Source organism: Paroedura picta, chromosome 6, assembly GCF_049243985.1.
Source record: "Paroedura picta isolate Pp20150507F chromosome 6, Ppicta_v3.0, whole genome shotgun sequence".
Classification (NCBI taxonomy): Eukaryota; Metazoa; Chordata; class Lepidosauria; order Squamata; family Gekkonidae; genus Paroedura; species Paroedura picta.
The window spans coordinates 69,596,277-69,622,823 of NC_135374.1; the positions used below are offsets into that span (position 1 = coordinate 69,596,277).

Consider the following 26,547-nt stretch of genomic DNA (forward strand, 5'->3'; position numbering starts at 1 on the left):
AAATGGGATTGGTAGGATCAAAGCAAACCGCTAGTATTGTACCTGGCCTTTCCTGAATGCTTAAGGTGTCTGAGAACCTGGATGTGGGCCATGTGGCTTTAAGAAGGGAGGAGCAGGCTGAAGTGCAACCTGCATTTCCCAGGTCTACATCAGGCCCTGCCTACCAGCAATGCTGCAGGCCACCAGCAATTGGATGGTACACTAGGAAAGTTGTTAGGTCCCTACTCAGAAGGCTTCGTACTGGCACAACAAGGCTATGCCTATTGCCATGGCTTCTCCCACGGCCAGCTTGGCTCCTTTCCCTGCAGCGTTGTATACAGGTGGCAAAATGTATAGGTGTAGGCAATACTGTGTCCAATAAGTCAATGAGAAACTGCCTTCCTCCAGTCTTCCTTTATTCTACCCAGTCAGGGAAGTTACAAGTATGATTGACACGCTTACTACATTTCACCCTGACAAGATTAGGTGTTATCTGGACAATTATCAGGGAAAAGGTAATTTCTTTGAGCCTTTCCAAATTTTTTGTAGCAATGACCAGGAGAATGCAATTTACAGTTCAACAATTAATGTGCTTAATTTGCATACAGATATTCCTTACTGTAAAGGAGGGTACCTGTTTTTGTGTAATAGGTCTGTAACTTCCCTAAGGATAGGCTTTTCTTTGTACAGTGTAGGTTAAATTGGATTTCACAATGTCTGTGCCGTGTGTGTAAATATGTAAGGCTTGGACTGTTGTGGACTGTCACAAGGAAGAGTGGTTGTAGAAATGAGGCTTGGGGTGGCTATGTTAGGTAATGGAGTGGGAAAGGAAGGAGCCAAGCCCAAAGACTGGTGCCTTCTCTTGATTCCCAGATGGAGGTAGAATTTTGGCCTCTGTGCCTCAGGGCACAGGTATAGAACAGAGAGGGTTGAATCCTCCAGCTTCCATCATAGTGCTTTCTGCTTCTACCTCTCTGTGCCAGCCCAGGACCTTCAGTAGCCCCAATCACTTCCTTCCTGGCCAGGGTTTGCAAGGATTTAAATGGGCTTCGTATGCTCCACCTCTTATTATTTGAGTAATAATTCTTTGGCAGTTTTCTCCACCTCCCTTCAACTGGGATCCCACCCCCTCATGTCCTCCCAGACTGTCAACTCCTTGGTGATTGGTTCCCACTCCCGAGCTGCATCAGGTTCTCATTGCACCCCACCAATATGTTCCTGCTAACCATATCAGTCACAGGTACCTTAGTACTTCAGTCCCATCATCCAGCCAAACGCCTTCGGGTCAGCTGAGCTGTGGGGAAAGTCCCAGCCTCTGTCTGCCTGCAATCTGGCTCTTTGCTGTTTGGTCCATTGTACAGCTGGGACTGCCTAGTGATGGGGTCTTGCAGCAGTAAGTAGGGACTTTGATAGGGATGTAGCCTCTGTACACTGCAACTGCCTTGGTCATATGACAATATAAAAGTGGGTTCTGATTTTAACAGCAGAAGGCATGAAAGTAAAAGAAATTCTTCCTCACATACTTTTCTTTGTATTTTTTTTTCTTCCTTCATCCTTTTCTCTCCAGTACAGCTCTAACATATAAGGTGACCTGACCAGACAAAAAACCTGGTGCTAGGTTAAGTGGCAGGCGAGAAAAGGGTTCAGCTTTCTTTCCTGGTGAGCTCTACTGGAAGCTAAAATCAGGCCACCACCAAATCTTCTTTCTGTGTAACTGGAGTTGCTTTTAAACTTGCTAAATTAATACCATAACACCTAATTTTTGGCACTGAGTATGTAACCAGTATAAAGCTTAAAGAAACTATTTATCTTGATTGTCAGTCGTTCTTCAGACTAAGAAAACCTTAAGTGTTACACAGAATAGGTTTACTCTTTTATAACTTACTACAGTTAATGTCAAGTGAATATGAATAGGAAACACTGGCAGGCAGCATTGCCATTATGGTCATTTCCCCTCTTAAGGGGAAGTAATTTACCTTGGAATAATTCTGATAATATGTTTTAGCTACTTTGTGGAAACTGCTTAGTCTTTAGGCAGTCATGAGACTGTCCCAATGCCCCCCCCCCCATGGTGCAATAGTGTTGGGGGGAGGAGGAAATCACCCAGTCTGGCTTGCAAACCACTGTCCATTAAAAGCTTTCCATGTAGCAACAGCTGTCATAGAAGAGTGTTTAAAGCACTCCCACTCCAGAGCTGTGGCATGTCCACTGCCCTTTTGTTTTTCTCTTTGTAGAAATCATGGGAATGATTTGCCAAGTTTCCATAAAAAGAAAGAATCCAGGCACCTTTGCCATGCCTGTCAAAAGTCATTTTTTAATGTTAGTGGTGCATGGCAAATACTTCATGCCCAGTGTGGGAGAAAAATTGGATTAAAAACTGTATGAAGTTTCTTCACCGCCTGAGGATGTGAATATGTGTGAGCTGAAGAATGCAATTACATATTTACTGAGCTTTCCACATACACCCCCTCAAAATGCTCTGGAATCCTGGGATCTCCCCTAGCATTTTGAATTCTGTGGCTTCTTAAGTTAGCATATTCTGAAGTTGCTTGAAGTTACTTTGAAGAAAAAAAGTCATGGAATCCAATTAATCTAGTAAATGAGCCAAGGTGCAATGATTTTACTGGTCTCTAGGTTCCTTAGTTATAGAATTTTTATTCTACATTTTCTTACTTTGATTTCTCTCCCCCGTAGCTCTCTGACACACCTCATGGACTGGGGAATGTTAATTACTTGTTTGCAAAGAGTCAACCAACAAACATTCAGGGAAACAAATACAACCATCTTAGGTTTTTTTTAAATATGGAGCAGTATTAGATTAAAGGTGTCCATTTTGGTTTGCTGTGCGCAATTGTCACTTGTAAGGATAAATTACATAGTTTCTTTAAATGGCATGAATATCCACTTTCACAGCTTAGGTGACAGCTCAGCTTCGATGCTCAGCTTTTGAGAAGAGTATTTAACTACACAGAGAAAAAAATTACATCTATATAGCATTTTGAAAAAAATCTTACCAATCTGAAATTCTCATAGGTATTTATTTATTATATATTTATATACCGCCCTCCCCGAGGGCTCAGGGCGGTTTACAGAAAACAGGGAAGGATACAATTAACACATGGTAACAGGTAACAGTAACATCAGTAATATTATAACAATAATAATTTAACAAGATCATAGCAATAATACCATAAAATAGAAATTGTAAGAGCCTCAGCTCAACTCTTACTGGACCCTGTAGGCAACCGATTAATGTTGGTTGTAGAGGGGGGGAGCTTGAGGGCCAACTGGAAGCGGTGGTTTGGTCAACCTCAACCAAATGTCTGGCGGAGGAGCTCCCTTTTGCAGGCCCTGTGGAACTGTTTAGGTTCTGTATATCTAAATCGGGACCGCTTTCCCCTGCTCAAAACAGCTCAGGCCTTCTGAGCAGATTCATTTAATAGATATTCTTTTTGTATAGTCTTAGCTATGAACTTTGGATATTTTCACTGAAATATTAATATGCAGTTCAATCTTTACTATTTTTATTTATTGTTACATTTATTTGCTGCCCTCTCTCTGGTGTGGTGGATGTAATTATTTTGATTAAATAAACTGCCCAATAAATAACATGGATGTACTGGGTCAATATGTAGCACTTCAGGTTCTTTCATAGCTGTCAGATGGTTACCAAGTAGAATTTTAAGCTGTGGTAGAACTGTGACCCTTGAGACTGATACATGACATAAAACTGTCTTCTTATTAGATGTCTCAGTGTATTATAAAGTTTGAGGGCAACACTTGTAAGATCTCACAAGTTTCTGGGAGACTCACAAGGCACTTCAAGAAAGTGGTAATGCACATTATCACAACTAGCATTTTCTTTTTTCAAAGTGTATAAGCTGAGTGGTATTAGTTCTGAAGCTGAGTCAGGGGTCGGGGCAAACTAAGGCTGATGATTATTGATGATCTTTTGGCCAAAGTCAAAATTTCAGTTCAGATATAAACTGATTTGGTAGTGTAAAACAAGTACCCAACTTGATCGGCATATAATGATTAATAAGATAATATCGACGCAGCGCTGTGAACGACTTGGAAAATGGTTTATAGGGAATTATAATCATTCAGCTTTGCTTTCAACATTACATCCTCATAACAGACTTGAGAGCAATTCAGTTATGACTGCTTCATGTAGCAAGAAAGATAATGCCACTTTGGGGCATGCCATGATAACATCTAGCATAGATTTCTATAATGTACTTGGTTTGCTGCTGTCCTTGATGATGAAGCTGCAGTTAGTACAGTGATGATTTCCCATCTACGCTGGCTCCCTATATGCTCAAATCATGGTGTTGGTATTGACCTTTAAACTATTTCAAACCAGCATATTTTAGGAACTAGTGATGGGTATGAACCGCATTTTTGCGGGTCCATTTATGGTTCATGGCTGAACCATGAACTGATAGGTGTCACATTGCTCTCCAGCCAAAGCCAAGAGAGTTGAGTTAGAAGCTTACTGAGCTTCTCCCATCTCTCCTTTGGCTCTTTGAACCTCTCCTGGCCTTTTGGCCAACTTTATGACTCTCCCTCCTCCAAGGTGAGAACCCTTATCATTCGTCCTTGGTTTGTTTGGGAGAAGCAGGGATTTACTGCCGAGGACTGGTTTGTTTGGGGGAGATTGGAAATTTGCTGCCACAAACAATTGCTGGGGCAGACCAGATGTCTCCATGCTATTTGCACCTTTTTAGATCAATAGTTTCTCCCGATAAGAATCCCTCTTCCTGTCTGAACTCCCTTTTTATAAAAACTCCTATGGGGGCAACCTACCCCCATCTCAGTGTTCCCCTGCACCTACTATGCTGTGCTTTTGCATCATCTAATGTGACCCTTCAATAAAGACTACCTTCTCAGCACCGCATGTGTCCAGAGCAGTTTTGTTCGAGGGGGTCTCCTCTGATCGAGCAGGTCCAGCCACAGTTTGTGACAATAGGTTGGTTTGTGAATCTAAATGGTTCATATTGGCTCATAAGTATATTTTAAACACCTGTGAAAGGCTTTGGGGGTTTTGCTGAGCCATTTAAACTAAGCTAACTGGTGGGGAATTGTTTAGCAGAGTAGAAAGCAGGGATTTAAATGGCTCAAAGACATTTAACCCCCCCCCCCCTTTTTTTTTGCTCTTTGTGAAAAATACATGTAAGTTCATGGTGGCTCTTCAACTTGTGAACATCACTTCACTAACTACAAATTGGCCAAAGTTCATGACAAAATTTAGTTTGTCATCTGGTTCATGCCCATCCCTATTAGGGACAGCCTTCTCCCATGTGAAACCTACATATCTAGTCTGGTAATCTTCAGAGGTCCTGTCATCAAAAACTAGATAGGTGGCAACCTGAGAAAGGGGCTTCTTAGTCATCACACCAAATGTTTGGAACTCCCTCCTCGGGGAGATTTTTCTGTTTCTTTGTAATGTCTTCTGCCATTAGATAAAGACCTTTTTGTTATTGGCCCTTTCCCTTGGATTTGGTGTTGTGTGTTCATATGTTTATATGTATTATTGAATTACTTGTACTTTTATATCTAATTTGGCTTTCCTCCTACATTGCACCCCAGCCAGGGTCCTAAAATTCTGTCCTTAGACTTCTGGTACTAGGGTTTTTTTTTTTAATGTTTAGCAATATTTTAACATAATTAACTTGAATTATGATATCAATCAATATTTATTTACGGTCATTCAGACCAAAATTCAAATACATGCAATTAAAAACTGAGACAATTTAAAAAGAGAAAAAAACAGTAATGGTATTATGAAATTTTTAAAATATCTGGCGACATAAAAACTTTAAGGTGTTAGATTGAATATTTATGATATATGTGTTGCCCACCACCCGGCGTCCACCTCCGACAGAGAGGGCAGATTACAAATTTAAAGAAATAAATATCATAAATTATTCAAATTAAAATATTTGTCCTCATTTTTGCTGCCTTGGACCCTGTTTTGATGGAAAGAAAAAAATTATTCAAGTGAACAAAAACAATTTTAATTGTAGTAGTAATTGCTGGATGTAGGTAGAAACTAGCAATTTAATGTGGCTGCTGTACAGGCACTTTATTTCCCAGATTGGTTTAAACAGTCTCATTTTCAGAAGGATTTGAAACTGGGATGGCCCTACAGATTTGTGTTTTCCTCCTGTGCAAGGAACTGTCTGCTGATAGGCGGCTCTTCTGGAATCAATACTGTGTATCCACTTGACTAACGGTAGCACTTATCTCTTGTTCAAGGAGAATTCTACCAATGTATTTTGCAAGGAACTTGCATGGGTGGAAGTATCTTTGCACTATGGAAAAATGCTACCTTAATGGAGAAGAACCATAATATAAAATCTAGTGTCTGGTAAATTATATCATTTGGAATCGGGAGTTCCAAGAAAACAAAAATACTGGGTATTTTATTTGGGATTATACAATGAAGGTGATGACCCTGTGTAAAAACATGGAAATATTTTAGATCACTTTACAGGTGAAAGCCGTAATCTTTGTAGGACTCTTAGCAGTGAAATTTGGTTAGACATTCTTGGTATTTGCCATAAATCACTCTGAAGCCAATAATTTCAAATATTGTCCATGAACATATTAGCACTAAAACAATGGGTCTTTAAAAAAATAAATTTTGATTGTCTGATTTGTTTTCTATTCTCCCCCCCCCCCCCCAGGTTTCTCAGAGTCTGCAGTATGCATTCTCCATAAGTTAATATTTACATATTTTAGCAACTTTTTCTTTCTTTGCCTCCTTAAATATTTTTCTATGCTAATAATTTCATCAATGCTAAACATTAGTTTTGTCATATAGTAAGTTCTATTTATTATAGATTAGGTTAGTTGGAAGACTAAGATTAATACTTACCAGACTTTGAAGAATACACAATTACATCACTATACATGCAGCTGTATAGTGTAACCTGAATTCTGTAACTATGCTCTGTTTCATCATTATACAAAAAGACAGAATTATGCAAATTACTTAAACATAAAAGCTAATTTTTAGAACATGTTCCTGATACATTTATGCTGCTTTATTGCCTTCTTATCATACAATTAAGGAAATGCACAATATTTTTATTTCTTTTCAAAGGTTCTTTTATTAAGTGATCTGACAGACGTTAAATACTTGTTTTCATTATTTCATCATGTTTATACAGGACTTTTCATTTTAAAAAATTGTGCATGCTTGGCTGATACCATAAAATGAACAAAAGATAAATTTGATAGTAGAAATGCCTCTCATTATACTTAACAGTAAAGCTATTGTATCATTGACACCAAATTGGGAAGACTGGCAAATACCCCGGAAGATAGAGACAGAGTTCAACGAGATCTGAACACAATGGAAAAATGGGCAAATGAGAACAAGATGTAATTTAATAAAGATAAGTGTAAAGTTCTGCATCTGGGTCAGAAAAATGAAAAGCATGCCTACTGGATGGGGGATACGCTTCTAGGTAACACTGTGTGTGAACGAGACCTTGGGGTACTTGTGGATTGTAAACTAAACATGAGCAGGCAGTGTGATGCAGCGGTAAAAAAGGCAAATGCCATTTTGGGCTGTATCAACAGAGGCATCACATCAAAATCACAAGATGTCATAGTCCCATTGTATACGGTACTGGTCAGACCACACCTGGAGTACTGTGTGCAGTTCTGGAGGCCTCACTTCAAGAAGGACGTAGATAAAATTGAAAGGGTACAGAGGAGAGCGACAAAGATGATCTGGGGTCAAGGGACCAAGCCCTATGAAGATAGGTTGAGGGACTTGGGAATGTTCAGCCTGGAGAAAAGGAGGTTGAGAGGGGACATGATAGCCCTCTTTAAGTATTTGAAAGGTTATCACTTGGAGGGCAGGATGCTGTTTCTGTTGTCTGCAGAGGAGAGCACATGCAGTAATGGGTTTAAACTTCAAGTACAACGATATAGGCTAGATATCAGGAAAAATTTTTTTCACAGAGTAGTTCAGCAGTGGAATAGGCTGCCTAAGGAGGTGGTGAGCTCCCATTCACTGGCAGTGTTCAAGCAAAGGTTGGATACCCACTTTTCTTGGATGCTTTAGGATGCTTTGGGCTGATCCTGCGTTGAGCAGGGGGTTGGACTAGATGGCCTGTATGGGCCATACAACTCTATGATTCTATGATTGATTCAGTGACAACAGGATATGAGCTTAATGGAACAATTTGGTAATATATATGGGCTAACTGTGTAATAAAAGAGGTTTCATGAGAGACACTGTATTATTCTTAGTCATCTTGAATTTTTGTAGTACCTATTCCTGACCCCTACCTATTGGAATGAGCTCCTGGAAGAGCTGCAGGCCCTTCAAGAGTTAGCTCAGTTTCTAAGGGCCTGCAAGATGCAGCTTTTCCAGTAGGCATGTGGTTGGGGCCAATAACTAGTAGCATCCCACAACAAGCCACCCATGGAAATGAGGAATAGTGATTGGCAACTACTTAGATAATGTTCTGGTAACAGAAATTTAAAAGCTATTTAAATGGGTTTTATTGATTTTGTTTAATAATATATTAACCATTATATAATTACTATTATGTTGTTAACGACCCCGAGCTGGATTGCCAGAAGGGGCAGCATATAAATCCAATAATTAATTAATTAATGTTGTTTCTGACTGGGAATATCCTCAGTGCACATCTCTAGTTAAGACTTGATTTCCCTTTATTCTTAAAATATAGACCAAGTTGTAAGACACATGAAGTGAAAAAGAAAGAAGTTGGTTCTTATATGCCCTTTTTCCCTACCAGGAGGAGTCTCAAAGTGGCTTACAATCCCCTTCCCTTTCCTCTCCCCACAACAGACACCTTGTGAGGTAGCTGAGTGCTCAGGCAGAACAGCTTTATCAGTGCTAAGGCAAGGCCAAGGTCACTCAGCTGGTTGCATGTGGGGGAGCGCAGAATTAAACCCAGCTCTCGGGATTAGAAGTCTGCACTCCTGCCCACTACACCAAGCGGGCACTCTCAGCTATCAAGCTTATGTACAAAAGTAAATAAACATATATTTCCCATACAAAAATATATGTTATGGCAAAACTGTCTTTGTTGCTATGTTTTCAAATATGCTTGGTCAGAATTATTATACTACTCCTAATATAAATGCTGGTATAACCAGCTTTAATTGCATCTTCACTGGATGAATATTTTTTCTTGTTTCCCTCATTGCTGGAGAGGAGGAGAGGAATCCATGCATATTTTCCGAGAGTACCACCATTTTGAAAATGAGATAATACATCCATCCTCATTGCTTGGGTAAAGTGAACTAGACTGCAACCTCCTTCAGCCTCCACTGTCCAATTCATCTCTACAAAATAGAAACTGAGGAGGAAGGTCTGGCAAAGTGAAAACAGATGAAACACTAAAAGATTCAAGGGGGGGGGGGAAGCCTAGCTGCTAGGGGAAAGAAGAAAGATTACAAGGGTGGCCAGAAAACACAATGGAGACAAATATCACAAGACCAACCATAGGCAGAGACAACTGGAACAAAAACTTTGTTCTCCTTGGTTGTCTGATCTGTGTAGCATTCCCAATTGTGATTGCCTTGTACGTCACATCTGGCTGGATTTGGCCTGCAGCCTGTATGTTCAATACCTTTGCTCTGTCATATACAGTATTGTATAAACTGGAATAAATATCAGGTGTTTCTAAAATTTAGTAATTGCGTAAAGGCAAAAGAATGAATGAAATTGTATTTTAAAAACCTACTGTGTCCCAGTGAGATATTACGTATATATATGAATCAGAATGCCATCTGCAGTTACAGTACATTAGTTAAAATAAAATTATGGGGACTATCAATCCTGTTTCCAGTATAAATTGATTACCATCTGTGATCAAGAAGAATTTCCCTCTTTTTACTCAATCTATGCAAGGGTATGCAATTAGATGCATTATGGAAGAGTTATATACCTATAAATCAACCAGCGATGTATACACATAGCAACTATTAACATTGCTGAAATAATATTTGTTGGTTTTCCTCAGTGTAAATCGTTCCTATTAAAACTTATGATTCTGGCAACTTTTGCTTGTTATAAATGATTGTAACTTTTAAGGGATCAAAATTATTCTTATTCTTCTTATTATTCAATTTATTTCCTGCCACTCCCCTGTGGCTCATGGCGGGTCACAGTGTATTAAAACCCATTAAAAGACATAAAAGCACTCCAACATGGCAGAAAAAGATAAGTAAAACCCAACTCCCACCCTCATTACTAGTGGGGAGGAGAAGGAGGTTCCGACGATATTTGCTTCAAGACCCTGGGGGGGGGGAGCGGTAGATCTATCCTGCCAACCCTAGTCTCAACATGGTGGAAGAACTCCGTTTTACAGGTCCTGCAGAACATTGAAAGATCCTGCAGAACATTGAAAGATCCTGCAGGGCCCGCAGCTCTCCCGGAAGCTCATTCTACCAGGTCAGGCCAGGACCGAAAAGTCCCTGGCCCTGGTCGAGGCCAGGCGCACTTCACTGGAGCCGGGAACGACCAGCAAGTTTTCACCCACAGAGCATAAGGCCCTGCGGGGGGCATATGGCAATAGGTGGTCCCTCAGGTATGTGGGTCCCAACCCGTTTAAGGCCTTAAAGGTTAAAATCAGAACCTTGAACCGGATCCAAACAGCAATTGGCAACCAATGCAGTGGCCTCAGTATCAGCTGGATGTGGGCCCTCTAAGATGTGCCGACCCTACCAGCTGCATTTTGCAGTAGCTGAAGTCAAGGACAAAGGTAGGTCCTCATAGAGCAAGTTTCAGAAATCTATTCTGGAGGTGACCGTTGCATGGATCACTGTGGCCAAGTGTTTCGGGGACAGGTAGGCCGCTAGTAGTTGGGTCTAGAAAAGGTGAAAAAATGCTTGACCAGCTACTCTCTTGACCTGCGTCTCCATAGTCAGGGAGGTGTCAGTGGTCACACCCAGATTCTTGGACTGAGACGCGATGGTAAGTTGCATCCCTGCCAGGCTGGGTAGGCGTGCTTCCTGAGTCAATAAGTTGCTTTGTTGATGAAGTTTTTATTTATTCAAAACATTTTACACTGCCTTTGCCACCTCATCAGCTTTCCCAAGGTAACACATATAACATTACAACGTTTGGGAAAAAATTAAAAACCATTTTAAAATATAAAATAATTTGATAAATACATATAAACAACACCAGAAAAAAGGAGGGCCAATATTGGGGGTATGCCAAACTAAATGAAAAAGTCTTCATTTGCTGGCAGAAGATACCAATAGAGGAAAACAGATGGATCTACCTGGGGAGAGGCTTCCAAGGGATTGATGCTCCAACAGAGAAGGCCTTTTCTTGGGTTGCCACCAATCTAGTCGTCAGTGGTGGTTACCAAAACAGAGCCTCCAAAGATGACCTTAGTAAACAGGTAGGGTTATATGAAAGGAGGTCCTTAAGGTATGTTTGTCCCAGATCATATTTGACTTTAAAAATCCAAGACTTTAAAAGCATACTTTGAGTTGAGCTCAGAAGTAAACTGGAAGCCAATGTAGATAAAACAAGTTCAGAGTGATATCTGGTTCCTATGACCCACTCCAGTCAGCATTCTGGCTTTCTATAGTAGCTGTAACTTCTGGACAGTCTGAGGGCAGCCCATTGCAGTAATCTTATATAGATGTTACTAGGCCACATAACACAGTGACAGTATCTTCTCTACCCAGGAATGGCTGCAGCTGGCTCACCAGCCAAACCGGGTGAAAGCCATCCAGGCCAGAACTGCCACCAGTTTTTGTACTCTTTCTAGTATTGCTTAAGGAATACTTGTATTGCTTAGGGCTTTCATGGCACTGGAATAATTTTGTCCTGTTCTGTTGAACTATGACTCTGAAGGGGGAATGTACAATGAAATAGTGGGTTCAATAAGATATGGAGTTGCTCGTGTAGTGAAACATCAGCATATTATTTAAGATCACTCCAGAGAACTGAACTTATATGTAGTCCAGGGTTCCCACCAAAGCCTGTGATCGGCTCTGTATGAGTTGCTCAGGTTTAAACAAGTCCATGGAGAGTGGCGGGATATAAATTGAAACAATAATTAATAAATATCAAACAGAGCTATTTAAAAAATCCGGTAGCATGACAAATCCTGTGTGTAGTCCAATGCCATTACATATCTCTGCTGTCTGAACCATGGTTCCTGCTCTGTAGATCTGCTACACTGCATGCACAACAGTTACCATGTAAGTTCAACAATTTGTCTGAGTAGTACTTTGATTTTATATGCTTCTGATGTAATCTATTTACTTCATTTATATACCTCCGTTCTCCCCAATGGTTACGCAAAATAATTTTAAAAAATTTATTTATGTATTTATTTATGTATTTATTTATACTTACATTTATAGGTTGCCCCACCCAGCTCTGCTGGCCTTGGGCAATTTACACCATAATTAAAAACAGATCTATAGAAGAATAAAAACACAATTAAAACATTGCATTAATTATGCACTTTTGTTGTTTGCCACTGTTGATTGACCAGTACAACTTACCCCCACATTCAGGGGGAGAGTTTATGAAGGAGGGCCCATTTCCTGTCATTCATTTGTTAATTGGCCCTAACTAAATGCCTGGCAGAAGTCCTCCATTTTACAACCCTTTGGAATTGTGAGAGTTACTGCAGGGCCTGCTGTTCTTTCAGGTGCTCATTCCACCAGGTTGGGGGCCAGGTCCGAGAAGTTCCTGCCCATGGTTGAAGGCAAGCATACATTATCTTGGGCTAGGGATTACCATCCTGTTCGTATTGACAGAGTGAAGCACTCTTTGGGGGATATAGTCAGGCAGTTCTTCAGGTGAACCAGGCCTAGACCTGAAATAGACTTGAAGGTAAATACCAAAACCTTGGACCTGATCCCTCCAAGGTCTCCTGATGAGGACCCGTACTGCTGCATTCTGAACCAGTTGCAATGTCCCACGTTAAGCAAGTTACAGTTCTCTTCTCCTTAGTTTTATCCTTTGAGGTATGTTAGGCTGAGAGTGTATGACTGACCTACAGTCATCAGGACAGTTTCCATAGCAAAATGGGGATTCAGACCTAGGTTTCTGAGATCCAGGTCTGACAATTTAACCACTATACCAGGCTATGAAGCCCAAAGAAAGCAAGGGATACATTTTTCATGTGACAACTGAATGGCAAAGGTAATGCATTCAAATTGTCTTTGTCCAATATTGATACTTAACTGCAGCTTTGAAAATTAAAGTCTCTTAGATGCTACTTCAATTTTTGCTGATACATTCCCTTCTGGAATCTGAAATAAAATATATATTCATAATTAATGTAAAATGAAGACCTTTTTAATGACCTTCTGTCTTTCATCCTAGTCACCTTGCATTTATTGTGTACAAGAAATTCTTGTCAAGAAGCTAAGCCAGAAGGGCTCACTGCAAGCGTGTTCTAGGGTTTGTTAAATCTGGATTGAGACATTCTTGGAAATCTGGAGACTGGGAAGGGACCTCAGTAGGGTATGATGTCATACTGCTCACCTTATAAAGGAGCCATTTTCTCCAGAGGAAATCATCTTTGAAGTCAGGAGGACAGTTGTGATTATAATTTATTTGGTGCAATAATAGTGTTAGTTTTCATTTAGATGAAAACTCACACATACTTATATTTAATTGAGACTGTATGTTGGCAAAACTATTCTGGTTAATATTTTTCTTATGGTTCTTTGGAAAGGTTTTTTTTTTAAGTTAGAAGCAGGGAAGTTAACTCAGAGAGGAAATGATGTGGTTAGAGCTTCCTGTTTTTCAAAATTTCAAATGTGCCTGTAAATCACAACATCTCACTAGGATGAGTGTATTTCTACATTGTAAGGTATGGCCTGTGTCAAAGCTAGAGGGATCAATGATTGTGAAGGAATAGGTTTGACACACGTCCAGTTTCACTACTGACATACTTAGAATGAACCAGTCAGATTTTAATTGCATGATCCATTTGCTGCTGACTGCTAATTCCTAATGTTTGTGCCAAGAGTACTAAATCTGAAACCATGGCCCATTCCACACAAGAATCAATGTGGCCAATTGCTTACTCTAAGCAATTCCGGAATTAAAAATAGTGGAATTCGGCATTATGCATACCTGCCTTTGTAGTTGAATTCAGTAGCGTTGCAATCGTTTCCCACAGGTCTCCAGTCTCGGCAAAAATCGCTAGAAAGGAAGCGATTTTTTTCTGTGCTTTGTTCTGCCCCTGGCCATCACTCAAACGAACAGCCAATGGGCGGCCATTATCATGCTCCCGAAACGCCCCTTTCCCTTTAAGACAGGTTAAAACACACACACACACGTTGCAATGAATCTGCGTTGATTCTTTGCCACGGAGAGATCCATCTAGCTGGCAGGTGGTGTATGAGCTGGCGATTCATCATTGCCACGCTCCCCCGAGTGAACCCCCCCCCGTGCACGGGCGCGATTTTCGGCCGGAAATAAAGGGAACTTGCAAACAGGGCTGTGTTGTGCTTGGTGACTTAAAGTAGCTCTGTGGAGGGACTGCAGCTGGAGAAGCCTCGCTGGGTGAATGAAGGCTCTCTGGTTCGTTGCTCTCCGCTCACTCCGAGAAAAAAAAATGGTGATCACTTCGCCGGAAGATCAGAGGAAAGAGCCAGGGGGAGGGACTTTGCTGAAACCGCAACAATGGTAATGCACAGAACTTTTTTGGAACTGTTGCAGATTGCTTGCAAGAGTGTAGCGCTTTCCAGAGGGTGAATCCACTTTTTGTGATTTCCCTAGAAGCACTACAACGAAGTGCTTTTTGCTGTTCGGTTTCAGGAGTGTGGCAGATTGTGTACGACATTGTGCATAACTGCATTTTAGTAGCACTTACAATTTGCCACACTCCTGCTACATTAAACCTGTGCGGAATGGACCCATAAATATGCATATACAGGACTAGCAAAGAGTATCCTTGGAGAAAAGAAGGGTGACTAAACCAGGCTAAATAAAAATAGCAAATAGTCATGTGAAACCATAAGGATTATTGAATTTATTGCAGCATATGCTTTCATGAGCCAAAACTACTTCATCAGAAACATGAAGTGTTACATTCAGTTTGTACATAGAGCTACAAATTGAGGTCAGAAATTTCAGTTTTTCATGACCAGGTGTGATACATTACATGGTACAGTCAAACAATTAATCAGTTTCCTCAGAGTTACAGACTGCACTAAACTGTTGATGATCTAGCAAAATAAAATGAATCTGTAAAGCAGTGCCACCCAACCTTTTTTGGACTGGGGACCGGTCTGCGGGAAGGGGGAGAAAGGGAGGCCCAGGGGCCTGCGTGCCACTGGGGCAAACACACATGTGCTGAGCTGCCATGCCTGCATATTTGTGCTTCCCTTCCCCCCTCCCCCCATAGCACAGCACTCGCTACTACCATGCGGCTTAGAAACTAAGTATTTTTTAAAGCAAAGGCACAATTTTAAAAAAAAAAATTGCTCAGGTCCTGCTGAGGCAGAACATCCACAAATGTGCTCAGTTAGAAATACTTGATCATTTTTCATTGGCAGCGATAAAAACTCCTGCTGGATTCCCAGCAGCAGGAGCTACATCCAGACAAGGATAAAAAGCCAGTTTAATGGGAGGAAATACTATTTAGAAAGGAGAACAAGAGAGTCACTATCAGGAGTCACTGTGGGGAAGGGTGGGAGAAGCAAGTAAGGATGCCCGGGGAAAAGAGGGGGGTGTGTTTCCTATTCCCCCGGTTCCCACAGGTTGATGGAGGGGGAGAGACTGTGGGCGGGAGGGGCGCAGGGGGCTGGTTCCTGCTGTTTCAGAGCGCCCACCTGCCCTCCTTGGGCTGGCATGCGGCGAGGGGGGTGCCTCTCTCGACTCCCATCCAACCGCACTCCGAGACTGTAGAAACATTAAAAAATGGCGAGTTGAAGCCCTGCACCCTCCAGCCGCCTCCCCGAGCCCTGCGCCAGCTACTCACCCGCCTGCCCCTCCTGACAAGAACTTACCCGACAAACTTGCTGTTGCCACTTCTACACATGCTGCCGCCGGCTGCTCCCCTTGCTCTCTCTCGCTCCTGTGCCAGGAATGAGCTCAATGAGCTCACTCTCCCTCTCCCTCACCCACCCAGCGTGCCTGCCTTCCTCCAAACTCTCTTGAGAAACTGAGCCTCATCTGCTCCAAGCCGCCAGTGCACGCCTTGCCGGAGAAGCAGGGAGGCAGAGAAGCCTGGGACAACTGCTATGTGCTGGGCCTTCCGGGGGGGCGAGGAAGCTGGGGGCATCAGCAACGAAAACTGCAGTGAGGATATTTTAAAAACTGCAAACTCTTTTGAAGATTCAAAGTTGCAAAGGCATTGCAGGACTCTCACTCCTGTCCCTTAGTAAAAAGGCGTTTGAGCTCAGGGAGGCACAAAGCACTCGCCAACACATTGATGCCCCCTGCCTCCCCCCCCCCCGTGGCAGAGGGAGCTTCGGCAGCCGAATCGCGCACTGTCACTTGCGACGAGGTAAAGGGGGGGAAGGAGATAAGACATCTTTCGCGGCCTGGCTCCAAGTGGTCTGTGGACCATGGGTTGAGGACGACAGCTGTATAAGATAAATAAACCTTTAAATTATTTATGGCAGTTCTATCCCTTAGAAAAATCCATATTGCCAAGAAGCTAAGCCAGAAGGGCTCACTGCAAGCGTGTTCTAGGGTTTGTTAAATCTGGATTGAGACATTCTTGGAAATCTGGAGACTGGGAAGGGACCTCAGTAGGGTATGATGTCATACTGCTCACCTTATAAAGGAGCCATTTTCTCCAGAGGAAATCATCTTTGAAGTCAGGAGGACAGTTGTGATTATAATTTATTTGGTGCAATAATAGTGTTAGTTTTCATTTAGATGAAAACTCACACATACTTATATTTAATTGAGACTGTATGTTGGCAAAACTATTCTGGTTAATATTTTTCTTATGGTTCTTTGGAAAGGTTTTTTTTTTAAGTTAGAAGCAGGGAAGTTAACTCAGAGAGGAAATGATGTGGTTAGAGCTTCCTGTTTTTCAAAATTTCAAATGTGCCTGTAAATCACAACATCTCACTAGGATGAGTGTATTTCTACATTGTAAGGTATGGCCTGTGTCAAAGCTAGAGGGATCAATGATTGTGAAGGAATAGGTTTGACACACGTCCAGTTTCACTACTGACATACTTAGAATGAACCAGTCAGATTTTAATTGCATGATCCATTTGCTGCTGACTGCTAATTCCTAATGTTTGTGCCAAGAGTACTAAATCTGAAACCATGGCCCATTCCACACAAGAATCAATGTGGCCAATTGCTTACTCTAAGCAATTCCGGAATTAAAAATAGTGGAATTCGGCATTATGCATACCTGCCTTTGTAGTTGAATTGGCGAGTTGAAGCCCTGCACCCTCCAGCCGCCTCCCCGAGCCCTGCGCCAGCTACTCACCCGCCTGCCCCTCCTGACAAGAACTTACCCGACAAACTTGCTGTTGCCACTTCTACACATGCTGCCGCCGGCTGCTCCCCTTGCTCTCTCTCGCTCCTGTGCCAGGAATGAGCTCAATGAGCTCACTCTCCCTCTCCCTCACCCACCCAGCGTGCCTGCCTTCCTCCAAACTCTCTTGAGAAACTGAGCCTCATCTGCTCCAAGCCGCCAGTGCACGCCTTGCCGGAGAAGCAGGGAGGCAGAGAAGCCTGGGACAACTGCTATGTGCTGGGCCTTCCGGGGGGGCGAGGAAGCTGGGGGCATCAGCAACGAAAACTGCAGTGAGGATATTTTAAAAACTGCAAACTCTTTTGAAGATTCAAAGTTGCAAAGGCATTGCAGGACTCTCACTCCTGTCCCTTAGTAAAAAGGCGTTTGAGCTCAGGGAGGCACAAAGCACTCGCCAACACATTGATGCCCCCTGCCTCCCCCCCCCCCCGTGGCAGAGGGAGCTTCGGCAGCCGAATCGCGCACTGTCACTTGCGACGAGGTAAAGGGGGGGAAGGAGATAAGACATCTTTCGCGGCCTGGCTCCAAGTGGTCTGTGGACCATGGGTTGAGGACGACAGCTGTATAAGATAAATAAACCTTTAAATTATTTATGGCAGTTCTATCCCTTAGAAAAATCGATATTGCAGCAGTTTTGCTAGTCTTCAGTGTGCCTCAGGGCTCTTTTATTACTGTGTTCACAGAGAACATCTTTAAATAGGACAGGGTCCTATTAAATAAAAGAGTAAGGCCACCTGGGGAGGAGTTAGGGCGGGCCCTGTCCAGGATAAAAACTCAGAGGGCCCTATCAGGAGCCGCGAAGCGGCTCCTGATTGGGCCCTCCGAGTGTCCATCCAGGGCCAAGCAGCCAATGGGGAGGCGCGCAAACTGCCTTCCTATTGGTCCCTCACCAGGACAGACCAAAACTCCATTCACCCAGCCCAGTCTGGCTGCCAGTCTGCTCCTGACCACCGCAGGGAGAGGTCAGTAGGGCTGCCAAGGGGGATGAGAACAGAGGCTTGGACAGGCTGCGCCATCCCTTTTCACCCCAAGGCTGTCTTAACTGTCGTGTCCAACTGCAAATCGCCTCATAACCCTGAAAGAGCTGGCAGGAGGCTGCAGAGTGCTCCCCCTCCCCCCCCCTTCAGGCCTGCTGGGAAGGAGCCTCTGACAGGCCCTGACTGAGTGGAGGGAGGGGTTTTTCGAGAGCAACACAGGGGAGTCTGAGGGCCTTCCTTTTGAGGGGGGGGGAACTTTCCCAGTTGCCTGACAGGGAGGCCACAGAAAAGCCCCTTCTCACTTAAAATACTGCTCTGGCCGGGGGTTAGACACAGCCAAGCCATGTGACTTTCTTTGCAACTCTCTGCAGATTTGAGGCCACTGCACAGCGTTATTCTGCAGAGGAAGCTGGCTCTTTTGTCTCCTGTTTCATCTGTACAACAACCCTGTGCAGTAGGCCTCAAGTCTTTCAATTCAACAACAACCTGTGTGTGAAGCCTTAAATGTTTCTTCTCTACCACAACCCTGTCCAAAGTAGCCCTTTCTGCCTGGGGAGCTGATCTTTATACTCTGCAGGTGAGCTGTAATTTCAGGAGCTCTCCAGGCCACACCTGTAGGTTGGCTACCCCTGGGTTGGAAATATTCCTGGAGGTTTGGAGGTGGGACTTCAAAATCGTACAATGCCTCAGAGTCCAGCCTTAAAATAAGCCATTTTTGCCTGCAGTTGGTAGGGAGTGGTGCAGGAGTGTCCCTCCTGGCCTATGGGTTATGGCCAGCCCTTATCAGCAACTGTTTGTATTCTGGGGCGCAGACAGGCAGACCAGCATCAGTCCTGTGAGTCTGGAAAGTGCAGGAAGATCTAAATAAATATTTACAGCCTGAAACTAAATAGAGAACAAGTAAATGTCTGGAGACACATAGTAACTGAAATAGTAACTGGCAAATAACCTTGGCCTGGCAAATAAAAAAACAGTATAAAAAACCTTACTAAGGGCAAGACTGCTGTGCACAGAGAGTCTTCCTCTTAGGGTTGCCAGCTTCCCTGTGAGGCTTGCTACCCCACCTCCCTCATGGGGAGTCTGCTATGGGGAGAGAAGGGGAAGACGATTGGAAAATGCTTTGAAACACCTGAGGCCTGCTGGGTCACTGCGGCCCATTCCCAGTTCTCTCAGATCTCTCACAACCCTACATACCTTACAGGTTGACTATTGTGGAGAGACAAATGGAAAAGGTGTTTGTAAACCGCTTTGAGACTCCTTTGGGTAGTAAGCAATAGGGTACAAAAATCCGTTCTTCTAAGGAGCAACCATGAAAGAAGCATGGGGGCACATAACATTTTACCAACAGTGAAAATATGGGAGACAGAAGGAACAGTGTGGACACCTGTGTACTGTGACTACCCCATGTGTATTAGGGCAGAGGGGCATTTCAGTGAATGTGGCCTAATTCACACAAGAAGGGAAATGACGCAGAACTGGGGGGAATTGGTTGCCATGTAATCTTCCCCTAAGAAGAGTCTCCAGTCTGATTTTCCCTTCACATATCTGAAGACATGGCTCTGGAAAGCTCTGTAACCACTATGCCACAATTCCCAAAGGTCAGTCCTCTCCCACAATCAACGAACATTCCACACCACAGGTTCTTGACACCCATATCTCCACACCCATGGCCTCATTTCCCACCATGCCACCACAACCTCCCACACAACACACATGACAACCCCATGCCCTTACAGACTGGACAACTCCTCCCCTTCCTCTTCCCACTGCCAAGCTCTAGCGCCCGTTGTATTCTTGGAGACAACGGGCTTTGCCCCTAGTAGAATAATATTTATGGCAGATTCTATAGTTTAGACCCACTCCAGTCAACCCTCTTACCATAACATTTTGCTATGCCAACTGTAGCTTCTGGACAGTCTTTAAGGGCAGCCCCATGTACAGGACATCACAATAGTCTAATCTAGATATTAATCTAGATCAGGGGTAGTCAACCTGTGGTCCTCCAGATGTCCATGGACTACAATTCCCATGAGCCCCTGCCAGCATTTGGGAATTGTAGTCCATGAACATCTGGAGGACCACAGGTTGACTGCCCCTGATCTAGATATTAGCAGGGCATGCACCACAATGGCAAGATATTTTTTCTCTAGGAAAGATCATGCTGGCTCACTAGCCAAACCTGCTGAAAAATACTCTTGACCATTCCTGCCACTTGTTTATCCAATAGGAGGTCAAGGTCCTTGAACATCTGCCCACCAATAGTACTTTTGTTTTATCATGATTACGTTAATAGAACATGCTTGTAGTTCTCTGTAGTTCAGATCTTCATCTGGTTGTAATAGTGAATGGTGTGTAACAAACAGAAAAAAGCCACAATCTTGTTATCCAAGAGCATTTTATCATGCAACTGACTGGTGATGACTGGTACACAGAGAGAAATTCTCTTAACACCTTTTGGACATGTTTTTTTCAGTTTCTCCGGTAGCTGTAACTGTTATTTCTACTGTGTTCTTCATGTATTCTGCTTATTAATTACCAAAATAAAAACTTAAGTGTAAGAGCGACTGATGTGCTTCTCCTCCCTTCCTCATCCTTACTACCAGTGGTATCAGAATTTAAATGTTTTGCTTCTTATTGTTCTAATGGAATATCACTGTTGCCCATAGACTATCATTCCGTATGCTTTACTGAGCTGTCTCTTCTTGAGGTGCAGTTTTTGACAGGAGGCACTGTGTTCCGATGTGTCAATTCAGCAAGGCAAAGAACTAATGAACTGGCATCAGCAACGAAAACTGCAGTGAGGATATTTTAAAAACTCCAAACTCTTTTGAAGATTCCAAGTTGCAAAGGCATTGCAGGACTCTCACTCCTGTCCCTTGGTAAAAAGGCTGAAGATATTTAAAAGCACAAGAAAGTAACTGGCAAACGTTGAAGCCTTGTAGCATTTATGGTACACTCATAATACTCAGAGTGGTCTTTTCTTTAGTATGACCGTTTCTGCTCGGAGCCGTACACGCGCACCGCCTCCTGCTTGCAAACGCACGATAGGAAACCGTATGTTTGCATGCTTCCTGATGAGAGACCCCTCCCACATTATCCTACTGTCTAATCACGGCTCTTTGCCTCCCAACAAGGCAGCGGTGTAGAAGAAAGCATGGAGAACCCAAAGTTTTCTCCCAGGTCCTTGAGTTGTCAATTAATGAAAGCCACAAATCCCTTTACAGTTCTTGTTTTAGCTGCCCAATCCCAATATTACTGTACACAATAAAAAGAACACTGCCATTAAAAAAAAAATTTCAATCAGGAAATGAAAAGGGAAGGATGGGCTAAATGCTACCGAGACAAGCTTGCCCCTGTTTGCGTCCTGATTTGCAGTGTGACAAGAAAAGGGAAAGCAGGATTTTGTCATTTCCCTCAAGGCATACCAAACAGGATAAAAACTTTGTCACCCACTGGAGAGCTCCGGGTTGCTGCTGACATCATGTGGAAGTATCACTAAAACCTATGAGCAATGAGAGGCTGTCCAGGGGCAAATTCCTTGTGAGGAATCAGTCTGTTATTTGAAAATTCCTAATTTTTATTTATTTTATTTATTTATTTATTTATTTATTTATTTATTTAGATTTATATACCGCCCTCCCCGAAGGCTCATTTTCTTAATGTTGCATACTTTATCAGAAAATGGGTGATAGTAATAAAATAATAAATGTGTCAGCAGCATCCTCCCTGGTGGAAGAACTTATTGGTGTTGTACGGAAGCTCTTACATCCCATGAATGTACTACTATTACCTGAGTGTGGTTCAATGCAGCTTAATGTCTCCTTTAGAAGATGCTAACAGGACGTTTTCCTGTACATGTCCAACATTTGAATGTTGCAACATTTGAATGTTAGAACAGTGTTGATTACAACCAGAAATTATCAGACAAATCGTCTTTGACTATGAGAAAAGTACAAAGGACTATGGCATGCTATTTTAATGGCCTCATTGTCTAAATATGACTATTACATCAACATTATCTAGCATGTCATTAGATTTTATTTTTTCTTTAAAGAAAAGTATGCCACTGCAGAAACATGCAATGGAATTACAAAAATAGACTTTTTGCATGTTTGGGATGTAAGGTAAGAAAAATGTTCTTTATCCTGCTTTCCTCTGATATTGGATCAGTTCAGACAATGCAAAAAATAGGGTTTATTTTAATGATGGTTGTGAAGACAGAACTTGGCCCACAAATGATTGTTCAAATTATAGGTTAATTCAATAAATGCTAGTGTGATTGCCTTCATTCTTTCCCTTGTCTTCTCCACAGACACCCAGCACACATCGCAGTAGGGATAGTGCTGAGTAATAAGCCAGCATATATAAAGAAACCTTAGTTAATTCTATCTGCAGTCAAATAGTCAACTCCACATCATGATTTCGGATCTTGAATTGATATCCCTATCCATTCATAAATAGTGGAGTAAATAATTGTGTTAGCCATAATTATACCATATTTTTGTGATGTCTGAACCAAGCCAATTTCTTTCTGGTTAGAAATACACTGGACTTGATGTTTATTCAAGTATTTTATGTATTGTAGGACCTCCAGGATGGCATTGGGAAACAGCAACCTGTCATCAAAACGTTGAACATAACTGGAGAGGATATTATTGAGCAATCATCTACAGCAGATGCCAGTGTACTGAAAGAAAAATTGGGGAACCTGAATTTTCGGTGGCAGGAAGTCTGCAAACAAGTAGCAGAAAGGAAAAAGAGGTAATTTGACCTATAGCACTTGCCTATTACTTATGAAGTTTTAATCTAAAGTATCCCTAATATTTCTTTTATTTTACCTACATTGTTTTAGATACCTAATCAGAAAAAATATATATTATATAAACATTTAGTTAAAGCCGTTGTTTTTCCTCCTGGACCATAACAATACCATTCATTCATTCATTCATTCATTCATTCATTCATTCATTCATTCATAGATATCAGTGGCTCTTTTAAAATATTTTTGTTATATTGTGTTGAATGTTATACTTGGAAGCCCCAGGAGAAGCATTTTTAAGTTGTCTTGTGCTGAATCCTATGTCTATTTTCTTCTGAAACCGACCTGAGTAAACAGAAAATTTTAAATAGGTTGCAAATCACTGTTTGCATTCATAGTATTTTTATACTTATGGTTTGGATTGTTATTAAAACTAGATAGTAAACAGTAACAATGTGATTTTCACAGGGTATGTGGAAACACATATCTGCTCAGAAGTTTCCTGTTCCCTCCCCCCTCCCTCTCTCTCAGACACACAGAAACACTCACATGCAGGCACATACAGGCTCCTTCTTCCCCCCTCCATTCTCCCTCCTTCCCTCCTGCTGGCGCACATGTAGTAGCATGCTCCCTGGGGCAGGACAATGGACAACACATGCATTATTTTTTCTGTTATAAGGAGTGAGGTTGTAGATGTGTTTCCACATCAATAAATGTCTGTTGTTCACTAGTTTTCAGAATAGTTCCAGGACCAATTTTTTGAAGAATACAACAGCTCCTTTCCCTAGAATAAATAACATCACGAAAAGTTGAAACAAAATAGCAGGTCTTGAGTAAAAGGACTTTTATACAACCGATGTGTTATACTCAGTTTTGCTTGATAATATTGCTGAAAATACAAGGGCCAAGTCTGAAAACTCTGCCAGACATTTTCTTCTGTCAAGAAATTACTGTTTGATCTTTTTTTGAGAGATAGAGAGAAAGGTTCTGTTGTTAGTTCTGTATTGAAAGGAGGTTGCTGTTTAACAAGTGAGAGAAAATCAGGCGGTTTTCCCTGCAGATCATAAAAGATTTTCTTCTTCTGAAATCTCCTCACTCCACCCCGACTGCTATTAAACAGTGATGCAAACAGTGATGCAAACATTATTGCAGACTTTGTTCTTCTCTAAGCCCTGTACTATTACACTTTTATTTTAAAAAGAGAGAGGAAACTGTGAAGATTTTCATATGCAAAAATGAAAGAACTTGAAGGATTATCATTGCATGCAAGCATCATTGTTGAAAGTGAAAGACCTAACACTACATGGTAGTTTTACTGTGAGGTAATTGATGGGAATTCTTTTTTTAAGTTGGAAAACTATGATCTTTATCCATTGCCTAAGAAACTATTTTCTTTGGCAGCTTAAACTGGTGCTTGTTTCTAAGTACAAACCCGTTCAGAAAATTAATAGGCTCAGGTGGGAACAAAAATGGTTAAAGAGAAGTATGCATGCATACAAAAGCTTTTTGTTGTTGTTAGGTGCGAAGTCGTGTCCGACCCTTCGCGACCCCATGGACAATGATCCTCCAAAAAAGCTTATACTTTAGATAAAACTTTGTTGGGCTTAAAGGTTCCACTGGACTCAAACTTTATTTTGGAAAATGGTCTCTATTCTTAAACTGTTTGGGATCTAATTTATAAACTGAGGCAATTGGTTTCTTGAATAATAGCTAACCATCATGCACTTATTGATTATCTGGAAAGCTGTAATACCACATCATTATGAAATCTGGCCTTTGTCTCTATTCCTTTTGCCATACGAACTTGTGAAACTGTGGAAGAATTCTGGTTGTTGGGAAAAGCAAAAAGAGGAAAATTTGGAAGATGAAATTCTGGTGCCAAGGAACCCGATGAGTTGCCTTGTAGTTTGAGCAGAATAAGGTTCAGTTACTGATTGTAACTTCCCAGCCAAATGTTTGGCTGCAAGCCAGTTTATAAGTACAAAGTGAGAGACAGTTCATAATTGCTCTTGCTAATCAATAATTAAAGAGAGAGCAGCAGCACTGACTACTATTGTATAGTTATTTTGCATCCTGGCACAGAAGGGTATGTTCACTCTACTGTGTCATATTGACACTGCTTGATAAATATATACACAGAATTATAGTACATAGTTTTTTAAACATTGTCTCTCAACCAAACTACACGAGGAAAAGAAGAAGAAAAGCTGGTTTTTATATGCCACTTTTCTCTACCAGAAGTCTCAAAGCAGCTTACAACTACCTTCTCTTTTTTCTCCCCACAAAAAATACCCTGTGAGGTAGGAGAGGCTGGGAGACAGCCAAATGATGGCAGCAAACAGATTAACATTTGGGCCTGTCCTAATCAGGAATTGGAAGTTGGAGTTGAGGTTAAGGCTACCAGATTGTCCCACTTTTGGAGGGACATCTGGGGGCACCTGGCAAATTTTACTTATGTTGAAATTTAAAAATATATATTACAATACTATTTTTGCATTTTATGCGTTCTATGAAAAAAATTGTTGCTCCATATAGACCAAATTTTTAATCAAGAACCCCCCCGGTCATTGGTGTCCCGCTTTAAAAATGTTAAAATCTGGTCACCTTAGTTGAGGTTTCAGAGCTAAAGTAAAAAGGTAACTAGATCATTGGAATAGATGAAAAATGAGCTTGCAAACATGATGAAATAACACCTCTTGGGATCAGCATACAAAGGGCTCTCCAGGGGGATATATGCTATTTTATTGAGGTTACTTAAGGCAGTGGTCCCCAACCTTTCTGAGGTTGGGGACCGGCAGGGCATCGGGGCGCGGCTCACGGCCCGCGCAGGCCACACCCACGCATCGGCTGCGCCCGCGCCCGCGCCCGCAGTCCGCGCCCACGCATCGGGCCACGCCCGCATGGGCGCGGCCGGCCCTGATTCCCTCTCCCCGCCCTCCCGCAGTAAGAAGCTTCCCGGGCCGCAAGCTTGCGGCCTGGGAAGTTTTTTACTGGGAGTCGACTGAAGATGGCGCCATAAAAAGCTGGACTTCTGTTCAGCTCTTAAGCCATGCCGAGGGTCAGGAGCTTCTGCACCTGGCTGACCTGAGCAGATACGCAAATCTGCTCGCCGGTCGCCCCAGGAACCGGGAACGGCATCCTGAGGGTCCTACAGATCCGTGGGGAGGTAGGGGGACCGAACTCCCCGGATTAATAGCGGCGTGTGCTCAAGGTCATGATGGCGTCCTTGTCGCAAACAACTTTACAAGCTTGAAACGACCAGCTGACCTTACATTCTTCCCAGACCATCTTTTACTAGATTGATAGGAGCGCTGACAGAAGCTGGAGTCTACAACAGTAAGAA

At 42.3% G+C, this 26,547-nt stretch overlaps 1 protein-coding gene across 18 annotated transcripts in view; it reads left to right on the plus strand.

Annotated features, from left to right (window-relative positions):
• DMD (dystrophin) overlaps positions 1-26,547 on the plus strand; it is a 1,311,735-nt gene that overhangs the window by 875,083 nt on the left and 410,105 nt on the right. For all 18 annotated transcript variants that reach the window (XM_077342956.1, XM_077342959.1, XM_077342965.1 and 15 more), the window contains one exon: positions 23,031-23,206. In XM_077342956.1, coding sequence (XP_077199071.1) covers positions 23,031-23,206 — 176 coding nt within the window. The remainder of the gene's footprint in view (positions 1-23,030; positions 23,207-26,547) is intronic.